The 16,765-nt window shown below is 35.0% G+C and overlaps 1 protein-coding gene across 7 annotated transcripts in view; it reads left to right on the forward strand.

The window, feature by feature from the left end:
* LOC100889312 overlaps window positions 1–9,087 on the forward strand; it is a 30,323-nt gene extending 21,236 nt beyond the window's left edge. For all 7 annotated transcript variants that reach the window (XM_030975197.1, XM_030975198.1, XM_030975199.1 and 4 more), the window contains 7 exons: window positions 432–1,021; window positions 2,688–2,719; window positions 3,781–3,834; window positions 4,855–5,287; window positions 5,955–6,116; window positions 7,651–7,806; window positions 8,493–9,087. In XM_030975197.1, the coding sequence (XP_030831057.1) occupies window positions 432–1,021; window positions 2,688–2,719; window positions 3,781–3,834; window positions 4,855–5,287; window positions 5,955–6,116; window positions 7,651–7,806; window positions 8,493–8,780 (1,715 nt within the window). In that variant the 3' untranslated portion in view covers window positions 8,781–9,087. The remainder of the gene's footprint in view (window positions 1–431; window positions 1,022–2,687; window positions 2,720–3,780; window positions 3,835–4,854; window positions 5,288–5,954; window positions 6,117–7,650; window positions 7,807–8,492) is intronic.
* The last annotated feature ends 7,678 nt before the right edge of the window (window positions 9,088–16,765 follow it).

Raw genomic sequence — 16,765 nt, forward strand, 5'->3', positions numbered from 1 at the left:
TTGTGCCAATGCTAAAGAAAAGAGACATTTTATTCTTGGGGGGTTTAAACTCCCTGGTGATATTTAAATCTAATTATATTCAGTGAATGTCAACGTTAAGGCTATTGGCAATTTTTATGGGTGTACTCAATTTTGTTGGATACTATTTAACAAATTATTGAGTGTCACATGAAAGCTTTTCAACCAATAGGATGCTCTCTGATATATTCATAAAAAGTATCCTTTTTCAACTATGTACTTGTATTATGGAATATACTTAATGCACTTTACATGTTTATATGGAGCTTGTTAGGCTAAGTGGGCTAAGAGATGTTCAAGTGTTGCGATTTAACTCTGTTTATTACACTTTGGCTATTAAAACACAAAAATGTACTATTGAATGTTACTTCCTCTCTGTAATAATATCTCTTGTTTTTGTTCTTGTCTTCCAGATGCAAATGTAATAAATGGAGGTGAGAAAGAGGGACAACGTGACAGGAAGACAGAAGACTCATCAGAGAAACAAAACATGAGCCCCCATGGGACAGGAGAGGAGGAAAGGGATGAGAAAGATAGGAATGAACATGAGAATGATAGTGAACATGATGATAAGCAGAATGGACATTCAGAAAGGAGCTATATTGAAGGAGGACAAACTGAAGAAGACAGACAGACAGTAGCACCTGAGCATTGTCCAACTGATGGTCATAACATAGATATGAGATGCAGAGAAGATGTTAGTGGTAGAGTGGTAGGTGGAGAAGGCGGTGGTGGTGATGCTGTCACAGAACTGTCATCAGCTCATACTATACAGGATTCAGATGGTTGTCAGAGAGATGTTGATGAGGATAAAGAAGGTTCTAGAGATGGAAGAGAAGATGTTAGACTGGCAGGAGGAGAAGGTGGTGGTGTTGATGATGTCTTCACAAGAATATCATCAGGTGATTCCATACAGCATTCAGATGGTTGTCATGGTGATGGTCATAAAGATGAAGGAGGCTTAAGAATCACCCAGGATGGTGAAGAAAGTGTTACATCAAAGGTAATTTGGGATTCTTAACAACCTGTCTCTCTATCATCCATATTTGTGCCAATAATGGCAGCCGTGCTAAAGCCAGGGTAATAATCGGGAGCGCTAGGAGGGTCGAATCTGACTGACATGAGCGCTATACAAGAACCCACTATTGTTATTGTTATTGTTACAGTTTGCTGTTGATAGGAAGCCTCAGCTAACCAAAATAATTTTTGTTTCAAATATTGTCTCAATAGCTCTCCTCCATAGATAGAAGTTAGCCCATATGGTATACTTATTGGTTTATTTTCATGCCAAGAACCCGCTGATTTTAAGTATGTTTTATGCAATCACAAAAGTATGCAGTCCTCCCCTTGTCATTATATGAGTGAATGAGAGAAGAACCCCACAGAACTGTGATTTATCACCCCTTTGAGTACCAGTACATTAAATTGTTACTTGTTTCACTACTCTGAGGAATATTGCTGTTGTTGTTTTCAAACAAATGTACTGTAAATATGTACATATAGAACAATGAACATTGGGGCAATTCCACGGTAACGGAAGGACACTCAGACAAGATTTTTGAACTTCAGGTTCATACTAAAAGAAATGTTTTATTAGTATGTATTAAACTATGGGGAACAAAATGTGTTTCAGTCAAGTGGAAAGCTTCATCAACTTCACAAAGTTTGGATAAACACTAATTAACTGGAAAAACCATGTCCATTTTTATGTCCTTCCGTTACCGAGATAATTAATATGCACATTCTTAAACTACTTAACTATAATGACAATTTTTTGGGGAGAATTAAAGGCACTTATATAGGTATTATATCTGTACTGTTTCACATCTTATACTAATAAAACAGTTCTTTTAGTATGAACCTGAAGTTCAAAAATCTTGTCTGAGTGTCCTTCCGTTACCGTGGAATTGCCCATTGTTAAGCTATGACTTTGATAGAAATGTCAAGAGTATTGACAAGTTTTTATTGAATATTGACTTAGACATAAAAATGAGATGAATTCATGTAAGACAGTGTTTCTAAACTATTTCTTGTCTTACTACATGTTCAACCCTATCTGGAAAGAAGTATTAAAATTACAAATGTTGTTCAGTGCAGTAACCCCTGCAAAAATGGGATGAGTTTATTTATGATCTGTTTATTAACAAACGTCCTTGGGTTTTGATCTTGGAGGTGCTGTCCTGATATACATGTGCCCGAAACACTTTACTATATGACATGTGTTTCTTTTCAAACTTGATGCTCATATTTTTATTTTATTTTCTCTCATCTCTTTTTCACCACCATGCTTATTTCCCTACACTTAGGAATAGAAAAAACCTCCACGTGTTCTTATCTGTGTGCAATTTTAGAAATATTACTAACTTTAAAAATACCCTTTTGCAGCAACCCTGTAGATATTGTGTGATCTTGTGCATTCTCCTTTTAGCTTTATTTAAAAAATCTTGTTTGCTATTATTTTAATGCAATTCTATTTCTCTTATGCCAGTCAGCTTCTACTAATTTGTCATCTACAGTTTGTCTGTCCTCTTTATTCTCCCTCCCCTCGCTACTTAATCTTCACTTCTTTTATTTTCTGTTTGCATCTATTCTTTGTTATTTTATTTGTTGTTCCTGCCCACCCTGCCTTCTGCTTCTTCCCAATATTGTGACCTTTGACCTCTCAATAGGATCAATCTCTTGGAGGCAGACTTGTAGAGAGGTAAGTCACCGTTTTATTGCATCATAATTTGGGTTGGATCCAAATATTTCATTGCTCTGTGACCTGTCTGCATGCATGTGTCATCTATGACATAAGATTAATTTCAAAATAGTTTGTGGCTTTTCAAAGAAGATTTTCTATGCTATAACTTATTGTATCCCATGGACGGTGTGTAGGGGATACATGGGATCTCCAATGTTAAGCTAACACACTCAATGCTGTGTTCTACAGGCTATATTTGAGAGGACTGTTAAGTTTTTCATTGATACAATTCTACTCTGTAACCCCTTGTGTTAAGGAGTTTGGGGGAAAGTGAAAAAAGTATAATCTTTTGGGAGATACATTTGTGTAGCTTTTATCAAGCAAATTGATTTAGATATCATTTACAATAATATTTACCAGCGTTTTCCAACTTTTTTTTAGTCACGGCACCCATTTTAGAAGTAGTCATGTTTGGTGATCTCTCAATTCCCAATTCAGCCACAAGATTTGTTTTTTCACCACTCTTGCATTGTCTAGTTAATAAACACTTAGTTATACTGACACTTTATCTTTAGGGGGGGGGGGGGGGGTTAAGTCTCTTGCCCGAATGTGCACCATCCTGGGCCGGCATTCAATTCATTACTTTTCTCAGAATTTTGAGAATTTTACTCAGTTTGCTCAGGTTGACACTCCTAATGATGGATAGCCAACCTGTTCAAGACGTCGAGCCACTCCCGCCATTATCCTCTCCAAGCGCTATAGTTCTCCTTAGAACTATAAGCTAAGAAAGATAAGCAACAGTCTTTTTCAAGACTATATACCAAACAGTCCTTTTCAGGACTACAAACCCTCAAGAAAGATTACCGAGAGTCCTTTCAAGGACTCCTCAATCCTCCCTCTCTCTCACACGGTGCACCCCAAGCCTACTGTATGAGATAAGTTTTTTTAATGTATATTTTGGCACCTCAATAATCCTGACATCCAATTAATTTTCATCTATTGAGTGTTACATTATAATGAATAATAGTGTGTATTAAGATCTACATACATGTATATGTTTTTTGTGCTTTGTTTTTCAGCATTGCTCCAGGATTGAAACTTGATAAGACACCATTTAGCATGAAGAAATCAGAGTGAGTTATATATTATCTCTTTGTTTAATCACATCATTTACATGTCTTCCCCATTTTCCTTTGTTCCCGGCCTGCCTCTCTCTCTCTCTCTCTCTCTCTTTCTTTTCTATTTCCCCCATTTCTTTAATCTATATGTTGCTTTATATCTCTATTTCTATTTTCCCCATGTTGTGTCTATGGATGCTATTCTTTTACCTGTTTGTCTCCTGCTCCTTTCATTCTTTCACAGTTTGCTCCATCTTTAATTCTTATTTCTCTCTCATATTGGTTATGTAGACAAATGTTTGTTTGTGGTCTCTTTGTTTATTATTCTTTGGTAAGTTATGCTTTATCAGACATATAGTAGGTGTTCCCCATGTTGGAATGTTGGTTGGAGTTGGCTAGAACCATATAGTGGTAGTGGTTATTATTTTATGTGACAGCTAAGAAAGCAATAAATGCTTGTTAGTAAGCAACCAGAAGACCGACGCCTTTAGGTCCTCTCCGAGGGACCTGGTAATGAGTATTTATGCCTTACCAAAGGGCACTAACACAATCAACCTGGTTTCGAACCCGGGTCACTGGATTATGAGACCACTGCTCTACCGATTGAGCTATCGCGCCTCCATATGAAAATGGGTCCCCATCGAAAGTTCTCCACCTTAAAGCGTACCAATCACCCCAATAGATTTTGTTTTGTATGTTAGGAGTTTTATGTGGCTAAACTATATTGAAAATATGAGCTTGAAATATTACATCTAAAAAGAGATACTGCTTGTTTAAATACAGTCTCAATTAATATAATAGCGACTTGTGAGTAGACTACCACATGCAACTGTACGTGCCTGCACAGAATCAAGTCCTATTTTGGTTCTTTGTTTTATGTTATTCTTTATTTTCTTCATACTTGTTATCTGCAGGTCCGGCATGAGAATGCAGGGTAAAGTCTTCTTTTCTTCTTCGTATGTTCTAGCCAACATAAATGACTTTATGGGTGACTGGTACACTGACAAATTTTTGTTTCAATTTTGTTTATGACAGTGTATACCTGACGGAGTTTGTTGATCCTAAGCATAAGGACCTGTATGATGAGGCAGCATCACCATTGAATGCTATGAGAATAGATGGGAAACAACTGGACAACTATGACGGTCAGATTACTTTGCTGGAAAGGAAACTGGACAAGGTTGATACCTTGACCCAGGGAGTAGATGACATAGGTCATGTCACAAGGTTGGACTATGATCTCTCAGAAGTGAAGACTGATGAAAAGGAGCTCTGTGAGGAGGGTTACGATAGTGGAGTATTTGGGAGAGCTAGGAGTGAGGAGGAGAGAAGGAAAGCAATACAACTCAGAGAAGAGAGAAAGGAAGCAAAGAATAGTGTCAAGATTGAACAGAATGAAGCTCAAAGAGTGAGAAAGGAAGCAGACAAACAAAGAGCTCTCAAACAGACAAACAAAATCAAGTTCAAGGTAACATGTTTGCTATTTAAAGGTTACATGTAATAGAGAATGAATTAGCACAGAATCAAATGGATCTTGCACTGAATGTCTACAGATTCATGATACCTGCCAAACAATTTTAACAGGAAATGTATTCTAGCAAAGTAAGATCAAGCTAGTGGTCCTGACTCATGTGCATATTAAACAGAGCATGATTTTGTCTTGTTTGGGGTAAACTAATGATAGACAATTCAGAATTGATTTAGGTCAAGTTTCTTTTTAAATGTAATTGTATTCCATTGAATATTAATGCCAAATGAGACACATGTTTTGATGACATTTTTTTCTTTCAAGTGTTGAATGAAAATCTACATTTTCATATGTATGTGTGCAAAATACTACTTTTTCCTAAATTTGTCTCTTTTTTTAATTTGCATATCTTAAAACTGAAAGAGATACACTTCTGAAACGATTGAAAAAAAATGAGGAAAAAAAAATAATCATATTACCAGTAGCAAGTTTTCTGTGCACTGTTTTTAATTTTGCTTCCCAGGATTTATTTTATTTTATTAACTCTAATTTAAATATTTTTAGTACCGGTAAACTATCAATATGTAGCATAAAAAAAGTGATAAAAGGATAAAAGATAAAAGCTTGGTGATGTTGCATATTTAACATTTCTACTTTAACATGCTAGATGACGGATGTGTATAACTTCATCAGTAGCAGACAAAGAGAGATCTTCAGCCAAAAGTTTAGAGAGCTAGACACAGATGGAAACGGACAAATCACTTTGAAAGAACTCACAAAGAAGATGCACGCCAATGTATCTAAGAATGATATTCACCTTCTACACAAGGTACTACATAGATCTTAGTTACATTTTTGTTTACTTCTAATTCAATTCAATTCAATTCAAAATGGTTTATTTCAAATAAAACTTTCATCGCGGCGTTTAGCCGAATTACAAAAGTTTACAAACAAAATTAATAACACATAATGTAATATCTAGCATAACATATAACATGATATATTGAATCTGAAAAATAAATCAGCATAAATACGAGCAATATAGCTTTTTTCAACATATGGAAGCACAAATTAGAAAGAAATCAGAATTAGCATAAAGTAATCTAGTTCTATTGAAATCATGTGAAAGAAAAAGGACTGAGCAGTAAACGGTTAACAGATCATCTGAAGCATCTCAGATCAGATTTGGGGGTCACAAGGTCAAAGGTCACAGGGCTTATTATGTATACAAAAATAGCTTGTGATCACATTATCATTAGAACCAATGGAAGGATTATCATCAAATTCAGGACATGTATGTATCTTGCATTTCGGGTCATGAGGTCAAAGATCAAAGGGTAATACATGTATATGAAAAATGGCTTGTAACCATGATATTCTGAGTACTTGTTCATGGATTTCAATCAAACTTGAATTTCAAAAATTGCTGCTATTTTCGTTTGTAAAATCGCTCTATGGTGGAGCCATCAGTTACAACTGCAAGCAGTTGAAGATTCATCTAGTTAAATCATGATTACGGTTAATTTTTGGAAAATGTGGAAATGAGAATTCATCAAGAAGATATCTGAATTTATATTTTCACTTTAATTGTCAAACTAAAATTCTGATTGAAACAATGACACTTATTTAACTCATCAATATCATTAAATACCATTTTATATGATATGTACATTTCCTGTAACATCAAATTGGCTTTTGCTGTGAATACTTTGCTTCTTCACATACTTTAAAAAAATGAATGGCCCTCATCAATCATTTTAGATAGAATATTATTGAATATAAAGCAGGCATGTAGTATATATATAAATCATGATGATAAATAAACTTTTGTCATAAAAGATATTATTCAACTCCTCTGTACACGTGTCCATAATTTTTGTGGGTGTCGGTCAGACTTTCCATGGCCGACTTACATCTTAGAGTTCAGTCAAAGTGTCAAAACCCCTCCCCCGATAAAATGAGTTCTCAAAATTTCAGTTACAAGTGGGTTACTTTTAGTACTGACATGCAGCTTCATAGTGAAAATATGAGTTTTATAATCTAGCTATTTTTAGCTAATTTGCATCTTTAATCCAAATTAGGCTACATTGATACTTTACATTTGGGTACTGGTACGTTGTTAAAGGAATATCAAAGTGCACTGCAGTAGAGTACATTGTACATGTTTCTTATATTGACTAAGACATATAGATAGGTCTTTGTTAATAATATAACAATGATAATAACTCAATTTGTTAATGTTCATCTGCCTGTGATCCTGAATTTCTCTTAGTCATACATGTAGAAGCTGGATGAATGAGTTAACTAGTTTTATCGCAAGCCACATATAATTTTGAATCCTCTGACATTCATCTTTATGACAGGTATTTGATTTGAACAAAGATAAAACGATTGACCATCGTGAGTTTGTGACGGTTGCTGCTCTCAATGATAAACTGATTGGTCAGGAGGTAACTTCAGAAGCAGCTCCATTAGAACTAAACTTGAATCGACTTTCTCTACACATCACAGCATACAAGGTGAGTATCTAATATCATCTTCACTCTCCATATTAATCTGTTTGACTTCTATTTTACAACTCCCATTACCTTGTGAAGAGTTTCACAGAGTGTTCATAGTAGGGGATCCTATCCCAAAATAATCACTCTAATTTACCCAAAAAATTTCACCCCTGGATTAACTAAAACCACTTATTAAAATCAATAACAAAATATTTGTTAGCCTGACCTTGTTTGGTTAAACCCCCTGCTAGCTAGTGCTCCCGAAACAGACCCCAAAGTTGCCCGATTGCAAATCTACCTCATATACCAAACTTTGTCAATATGAGATGTATTATGACTTGATAATATATGTTTTGTCCTACTCCTGTTGTTTCGTTTGTGTATCATACAGATGCTTTTATAGGATTCTTATTTTTCACTAGTGCACCTTGAATCTTTTGATTTTAGGTGGATTTAGTGCCTTACAAATCTTAGATATTATTGTTATTCTGGATAGTTTTCTTTATCCTACGGAAAGAGATGCTCATACTTCATAGGCTCTTTTATTACATTTTTTTTTTGGGGGGGGGGGGGGGCGAAATGTTCACAGCTGAGAGACAACAAGCCCTTTTTACGATTAATTTTGAAAATTGAATTGGAAATTAAGATGAAAAACTCCAAGAGTATAAACAAAGCAACTGGTCTTCCTTTTGTTTGATTTTTAGGAAATGTTTGATGTAGTTGATCAGAATGGAGATGGACGTCTATCAATGGATGAAATCATGTTTATCATCACTGTTTCAACGGGTATCGACATTGGCATTGACAAGGAAGCTGTACGTTCTATCCACAACACCATAGACAAAGATGGGAATGGAAGCATTGATTTTGTGGAATTTCTTACCTTCATTCCCTTCTTCCAGAAGATTCATCAGCAGATTATTGGGAAGCCCGTCACATTTGAAGAGATGGATGAGGCAAGGATAGCTGTGAAGAAAGCCATGCGTAGGTAGTACATAAAAGATTGAAGATACACATAGGTCATGCATAGGAAGTACATAAGAGATTGAAGATACAAACAGGTCATGCATAGGTAGTACATAAGAGATTGAAGATACAAACAGGTCATGCGTAGGAAGTACATCGGAGATTGAAAATACAAACAGGTCATGCATAGGAAGTACATAAAAGGTTGAAGACACAAACAGGTCATGCATAGGAAGTACATAAGAGATTGAAGATACAAACAGGTCATGCATAGGAAGTACATAAGAGATTGAAGATACAAACAGGTCATGCATAGGTAGTACATAAGAGATTGAAGATACAAACAGGTCATGCATAGGTAGTACATAATAGATTGAAGATACGAACAGGTCATGCATATGTAGTACATAAGAGATTGAAGACACAAACAGGTCATGCATAGGAAGTACATAAGAGATTGAAGATACAAACGAGTCATGCATAGGTAATACATAAGAGATTGAAGATACAAACAGGTCATGCATAGGTAGTACATAAGAGATTGAAGATACAAACAGGTCATGCATAGGTAGTACATAATAGATTGAAGATACGAACAGGTCATGCATATTTAGTACATAAGAGATTGATTACCGGTATATCCTTTACTCTTCAAAGAGAACCGAAAACCAAAAAGCATGGTATTAGAAACTGATGTATTCTATATATAAACTAATCCCCTTCTATCTCTCACACACACACATATATACTTTCTACTTCTTTTTCTGTTCTTGTAAGCAGTTGATCAGATTCTTTGATATGTATACTTAGTTTAGCCACTTCAATTCAAACTGGACACATTTTTGCTTTGCTGGGCAAGCCCATACAGAAAGAATGTGCATGAGGGTGTGTTGGCTCAGTCAGTAGAGCGTCCGCCTCACAACCAGGAGGTCATGGGTTCGAACTCCGGCCGCGTCATACCAAAATACGTTAAAAGACGAGAGTTGCTGCTACCTTGTTTGGCGTTCAACAATAAGGGATAGAGCAACGTCGATCTGGCGCTGCTCAGTGGCTGCCAGGCTCACGATCAATTGGGCAAAAAGAATTTCCATTTTCGGTTTAAGTTTAATAATAAAATTTGGAGTGGACTTTAAAAGATTATTATTATTATTATTATTATTAAACTGAAAGTGAGTTGGCTAATATACATGTTTGTGTGTGTAATTGGCTCAGTCTGTGGTAATGGGAAATGTCCAAGTCTAAGGTATTTTGTCATTTGCTTTCCATATCTTACCAAGAAAAATGGAAACGGAACTAAAAATTGCCCTTTTCGTTCATATTGGTCTGATCCCAGATCTCAAAAGGCTATCATCTTGATATACCGTCATTTTCACAAATAGTAGGATCATAGATGTAGTCAGTAACTATGGGACCAAATACCTTTCACTTTCAATGTAGTTGTCACTGATTCGGTGTATTTTTGAACATTTCCATCACTTATATTTCTTAGAACTTTGTATATCTTTATGTTACTTTAGCGGTTCAAATATTTTCTGAGCAAATAATGTCATTATTTGCAACAGAAAATATTTGAACCATTTTACATTTACATTTTACATAAATGACTTAATTCTCATTATTAATGAGAATTAAGTCATTTCTGTGAAAAGACTGTTGACCTATTATACCTTTTAAAGCATGTATTACAACCTAGTATATAATTTTGTGAGTATTAGAATTCTATGTTCCAATATTGATTGATAATCTTGTTACAAAATGAGTGTACCATACATATAATCATGTTTGCAAGTGCATGAGTGAATATGAACTGCATGCAGGTTATAAATGAGAACTGTTTGGTTCATTATGTTGCTCATGTGACTTAATTAACCAAGTGCAGTGTGTATCACTAATGCATAAGCTTTAAAACATGAATACTTTTTATATAAAATGGGTCTACAATATAAATAAATAGCTGAGAAATGAGCAACAAATGTGATCAAATTGCCAAGAGTCGCACAGTCATAGAGGCCAATATTTTTTTGAATGACGTAACAGTTTAAGCGTGGCCTTGTGCAGTGTGCCCATCATTGTCCTCGCCAGTTGCAACTACTTGTGCATTTCATTGCGTCTTAATTTAGTACATGTCAGAGAAACACATATGTGCATTTCAGTCATGCATTATCACTTTTTGATGGGAACTTGTCTGCATGGTAGGCATGGTTGGAAAGAATGATGCATGGTCATGTGCCATTTAACCTACATTCTAGAACCTGTTTTATAATCTTTTGCAATGCTCACTACCGTTCATTAACCCATTTAGAATTTATAGAAGAATAAATAGACTTGCCTTGTCAAAAAAGAATAGATACAATAATAAGATGTGGTAGTTTAAAGCACCTATTGTACTGTAAGGCCCTAATTCATGAATGAATTATTACATACAATCTTGAAGACATGAAAGTAACATTGGTTCAATTCTTTTAAATCAACTTCTGGTTAAAGATTGTGAAAACTGTTCAAGCCTAATTAAACACAAAGTGTGTTACAGAACACTAGCTATTTCCTTGTCTTTACTCCCCTCTATCCGTCCTTTACACGTACGTACACGTAATGTATGTGGTTCTATTTGTTAGACTATCTTTCATGCTTTTTGCTAAGTGATGGGGTAATTTTTAAAAGCTTACTTTGTGATTTTCTTGCTTGGAATATTCTGAAATACCAGATACTTTCCCCAGCATGAAATTTTCACACATGTGGTTCTGATTGGCAATGGTTTCATGCAGTGCAATTAATATGTGGATCACAATTAACCAACAATGAGTTTTAGCAATTCATGAACTCTTGTTATCATGAATTGCTGTTTCATTTTACACAAGTTTCTAGGATTACAGTACAGCCATTGCATTATCTGTGATGGTTTATAAGGTGGTTCATCTGTTTATTTGTCCTGCTTTCCCTTTACAGGTACAATGTCCCTGTTGCAGCCTAAATCAAAATCTGTAGAACTTTGCAGGAATTATGAATATGTCATGTATGTCCTATCTGTGAAAGTTAAACATTAGCAGTGTCCTTATATTCAAATTATGCAAGGAAACCAGTTTACTTGCTAGACTTCACTGTCAGGCACTATTGAGTTACTGACTGGCTTTTTTCTTCTTTGGTAATAACATACATAAAATGAACTGTAGAGGGTAGTGAGCATTTGTCTAAATCAATAACCCACTTCTTGTAATGACCAAAATTAAGCTGATTGAATCTTTGCACAGCATAAAACGTACAACCATTGGGTACAATGGTCTAAAAATCAGACTATTACTTACTGGCTCTATAGCTCTCAAGTCGATTCGACAACTAAAAGTCGTTACTTTCCAACTCAAACACATTTTCAATCCTTTTTTTTTTAAGGAAGTTCTAAATTAGTATTATCTTTCAAATGCCGTTGGAATTTAACCTTTTCATTCTTTTGGCCTGCAAATGGGACATAGTACCTTCAACAGGATTTAGACCAGTTAAAATATTTCATTTCCATTTGTCAATGAATATAGGATAAGGCATGTTATATGGAATGTACATGTCATGTACTTTGCTTACATTATGGAGATCGTTTTCTTTTTGGAGGAATAAATTTTTAGTGTGCAAATTGATACAGATAATGTATCGCATAATCTTCAGTGAGGCGGAGAGTAAAGATAATTGTTTGCAGTTTGCTTTAAGGGATATCATGCTTCTAACAATTATTTATTTGCATATATATATATATATACACTTTATGCATGAACATGTAAATTATGAAAAGGAGAAACACTATATTTTGTATACAGAATGGATATCAAATAGAAAAAAAAATTGTTATTGTTTTCTCCTCATTTATGATCAATTTGAAAAGGAAGCAATGACATCCCAAAATGATTTGTATGTGGATGTTGATTGATATATTTGAGTGGATGTTAATGATTTCTATGTGGATGTTGATTGATATATTTGAGTGGATGTTAATTGATATATTTGAGTAGATGTTAATTGATATATTTGAGTAGATGTTGATTGATATATTTGAGTAGATGTTGTAAAGATCTTTGTGAGAGGATGTTGTAAAGATCTTTGTGAGAGGATGATGTAAAGATCTTTGTAACAGGATGTTGTAAAGATGTTTGTGAGAGGATGTTGTGAAGATGTTTGTGAGGGAATGTTGTAAAGATGTTTGTGAGAGGATGTTGTGAAGATGTTTGTGAGGGAATGTTGTAAAGATCTTTGTGAGAGGATGTTGTGAAGATCTTTGTGAGAGTATGTTGTGAAGATGTTGGTGAGAGAATGTTGTAAAGATCTTTGTGAGAGGATGTTATGAAGATGTTTATGAGGGAATGCTGTAAAGATGTAAAGATTTTTGTGAGAGGATGATGTAAAGATGTTTGTGAGAGGATGTTGTGAAGATGTTTGTTAGAGGATGTTGTGAAGATGTTTGTGAGGGAATGTTGTAAAGATCTTTGTGAGAGTATGTTGTGAAGATGTTGGTGAGAGAATGTTGTAAAGATCTTTGTGAGAGGATGTTGTGAAGATGTTTATGAGGGAATGCTGTAAAGATGTTGTAAAGATTTTTGTGAGAGGATGATGTAAAGATGTTTGTGAGAGGATGTTGTGAAGATGTTTGTTAGAGGATGTTGTGAAGATGTTTGTGAGGGAATGTTGTAAAGATCTTTGTGAGAGTATGTTGTGAAGATGTTGGTGAGAGAATGTTGTAAAGATCTTTGTGAGAGGATGTTGTGAAGATGTTTATGAGGGAATGCTGTAAAGATGTAAAGATTTTTGTGAGAGGATGATGTAAAGATGTTTGTGAGAGGATGTTGTGAAAATGTTTGTGAGAGGATGCTGTGAAGATGCTTGTAAGGGAATGTTGTAAAGATCTTTGTGAGAGGATGTTGTAAAGATCTTTGTAACAGGATGTTGTAAAGATTTTTGTGAGAGGATGATGTAAAAATCTTTGTGAGACAGGATGTTGTGAAGATGTTTGTGAGAGAATGTTGTAAAGATCTTTTTCAGAGGATGTTGTGAAGATGTTTATGAGGGAATGCTGTAAAGATGTTGTAAAGATTTTTGTGAGAGGATGATGTAAAGATGTTTGTGAGAGGATGTTGTAAAGATCTTTGTGAGTGGATGCTGTAAAGATCTTTGTGAGTTAATGTTGAAAAGATCTTTGTGAGAGGATGTTGTAAAATCTTTGTAAGAGGATGTTGTAAAGATCTTTGTGAGAGAATGTTGTAAAGATCTTTGTGAGAGAATGTTGTAAAGATCTTTGTGAGAGGATGTTTTATCAATTTATTTTGTATTGAAGTATATTAAATCAGGATAACAAGAATCAGATATACATTGTAGATACAAAATCTGTTTTACATCCTGGTCGTGAACAGAATAAAAATGTAATACACAGAAATTTAAATAATGAAAATCACCAAAGCTCACAAGCAAAGATACAAACAGTATAAAACTAATAATATAAGAATAATACGCATTGGAAATAGTAAAAAGCAACAACAAGAACGACAATGTAACAATTTAAATTAAGAAATTGGTAGAAAATAGAGAGAGAGAGAGAGGGGAGAAATACGCCATGTCGAGAGCTGTATATGAATAGGCACTGTATCACACAGGTTTACAAACAATTGTCCTTGTATAAACGTTTAAAGTAGATATTCATTGATTTTAAAAACCAACTAAAGACATCGACAGATTTGGAATTTCGAAGAGCAAAAGGTAAGCTTTTCCAGATTTTACCACCATCATGATTGTATCAAAAACAATTCAAGAGTAGGCTCGGGTAAAACAACTTTCAATGTATTGGCAAGTCTAGTGTTAAAACATGTCTGTCAAACACCATTTCCACTTCATTGCACAATCGTACCGGGGCTTTTCCATGAATACAGTTGTACATAATGCATGCTAAAATAGCCACGTCTAGTGTCAACGGATTGGCATTTCAATGAATTCATTATATTCAAGCTGTTAACATCATAATCAAAATTCCCTACAACAATACGTGCAGCTCTTTTCTGTAGTCTTAAAAGAATATTTCTGTTTTGTAAAGAACAGTTCCCCCATACGGAACAAGAATAATCAAAGATTGGCTGTATGGTACATTAATTTGTATATTTTATTCGAAATGGAAGAGCTTATAGAAACTTACTGAGCTTTCTTAAAGTAAAAAATCTCATAACTTAACGATTTGCTAAGAGATTTAATGTGGGTATATCCCGAAATCATCTATAATCAATTTCAATCCCTAAATATCTGATACTTCTTACTTGTTCTATTATTTCATTATTGATATGCACCTTCAGACTATTGTTACCTCGTGTGTTACTACTCAACAGCATAACATTACTCTTATTGGTGTTATACGTAATCTATTTTTACAATACAGTTCATTTATGGCATATAAATCTGGTTGGAGCTGAGTAGTAATGATATCAATATCCACATCAGAAACATAAGACAAAACCATCAGCGTATATATTATACATGTAGTAAACAATCAGTTATATTTAATTTATAAAAACAAGAAAGAGGGAGGGGCCTAAAATACTCCCCTGAGGAATTCATATAGTAATGTCTTTTGTTTCAGATAGTTTACCATGACAATAAGTTGCTTGATTCCTAGTAGATAAAAACAAAAACAAACTAGAAAACCATTTAAGTTCAGTATTCAAAACACCATATTTATTCAATTTGTGCAACGAAAGTTTTTGGTCAATACAATTAAAACGTTTTTAAGTATCAAGAAAACATGCACAAACTTTTTCCTTTTCATATAAAGATTCATACCAATGACTCTGTGTAGACATGATTTTATAAGTTGAATGATTTGGCAAAAAAATATTGGTCAACACTATACACTAATAAAATGATTGGTCTGCAAGGAAACGTACTGAACATCCTTTTCAAGAAGTTTAGCAATATGGCATACGACTGAGATGGGTCTATAATGTGAAATATCATTCTTATCACCTTTACCTTTATAAACAGGCGTAGTTCTAGCCAGTTTCCAATCATCAGATAAAAATCCATAATTTAAACTTTCATGAAAAGATAGTTAAGAGAAATATTAATATAAGGAGCTGGGATTTGAAGTAATTCTCTATCAAATTCTTCTTCTTTCTCTTTACTTCTCTCTTTCTCTCTCTCTCTCACTCTCTCTCTCTCTCTCATTTTCCTCTGTCCCTCTCTCTCTCTTCTTCTTTTTTACCTTCTTTTCTTTTTCATTTCTCCTTTTTCTTCTGTTGCGCTCTCATTTCCCCTAGTTTCCTGTTTTATTTGTTGGCTAGCTACCAAAGGTGTGGGGGAGGGGAGCTTCTATACTTATAGGGAGGGGGTTCTGACCCCCTCCCTAAGTAGAAAGCATTTGCAACTTTAGATCCTGCACATTCAAGTGCTTTTTCAGGCACTTTCTGGAGTTAAATTGCTAAGTTCTCCTACCCCCTCCGAGAGTAGGGATCTATTGCAATTTGAGAGCCACATTTGGCGCATTAATGTCCGATAAATGTCCACCGGCACTTCCTGGGGGAAAAAATGAGGCCTTCTGATTGGTTAGAAGTTAGAGAAAAGTGGCTGTCACGTCGAGAGACGTTGTATATGCTCCGTTGCTGCGCAATGCACAAAGAGGGTGGTCTAGCTGGTACTTAACCCTGTAGTACTTGCTAAAAATGATGATCTCGAGTGTATAAACTGTGTTGTTATCAGGGGCGTCGCTAGACCTTTTTCAGTGGGTGGGGGGGGGGGGGGGGGGGGGTGTAGAGGCACTAATGACCGACAAAACTAGCCACCATTTACCGACATGCAAATACATTAATGCCAATGTCCCAATGTCTACAAATTCCCCTATAAACCTGGGGCCAGGAACTAAGTTATTTTTCAGTTCCCCCCTCCCATGTGAAGCGCGGAACGCTTTGACACTTCATTAAATTATTAGAGAAAATAGACGATTCGTTGTACCGTTCTCGACTCTTTCTTGTCTGAATTCAGTTTTCCCTTATAATTC

Source organism: Strongylocentrotus purpuratus, unplaced genomic scaffold, assembly GCF_000002235.5.
Source record: "Strongylocentrotus purpuratus isolate Spur 01 unplaced genomic scaffold, Spur_5.0 spur5_scaffold_8, whole genome shotgun sequence".
Taxonomy (NCBI): domain Eukaryota; kingdom Metazoa; phylum Echinodermata; class Echinoidea; order Camarodonta; family Strongylocentrotidae; genus Strongylocentrotus; species Strongylocentrotus purpuratus.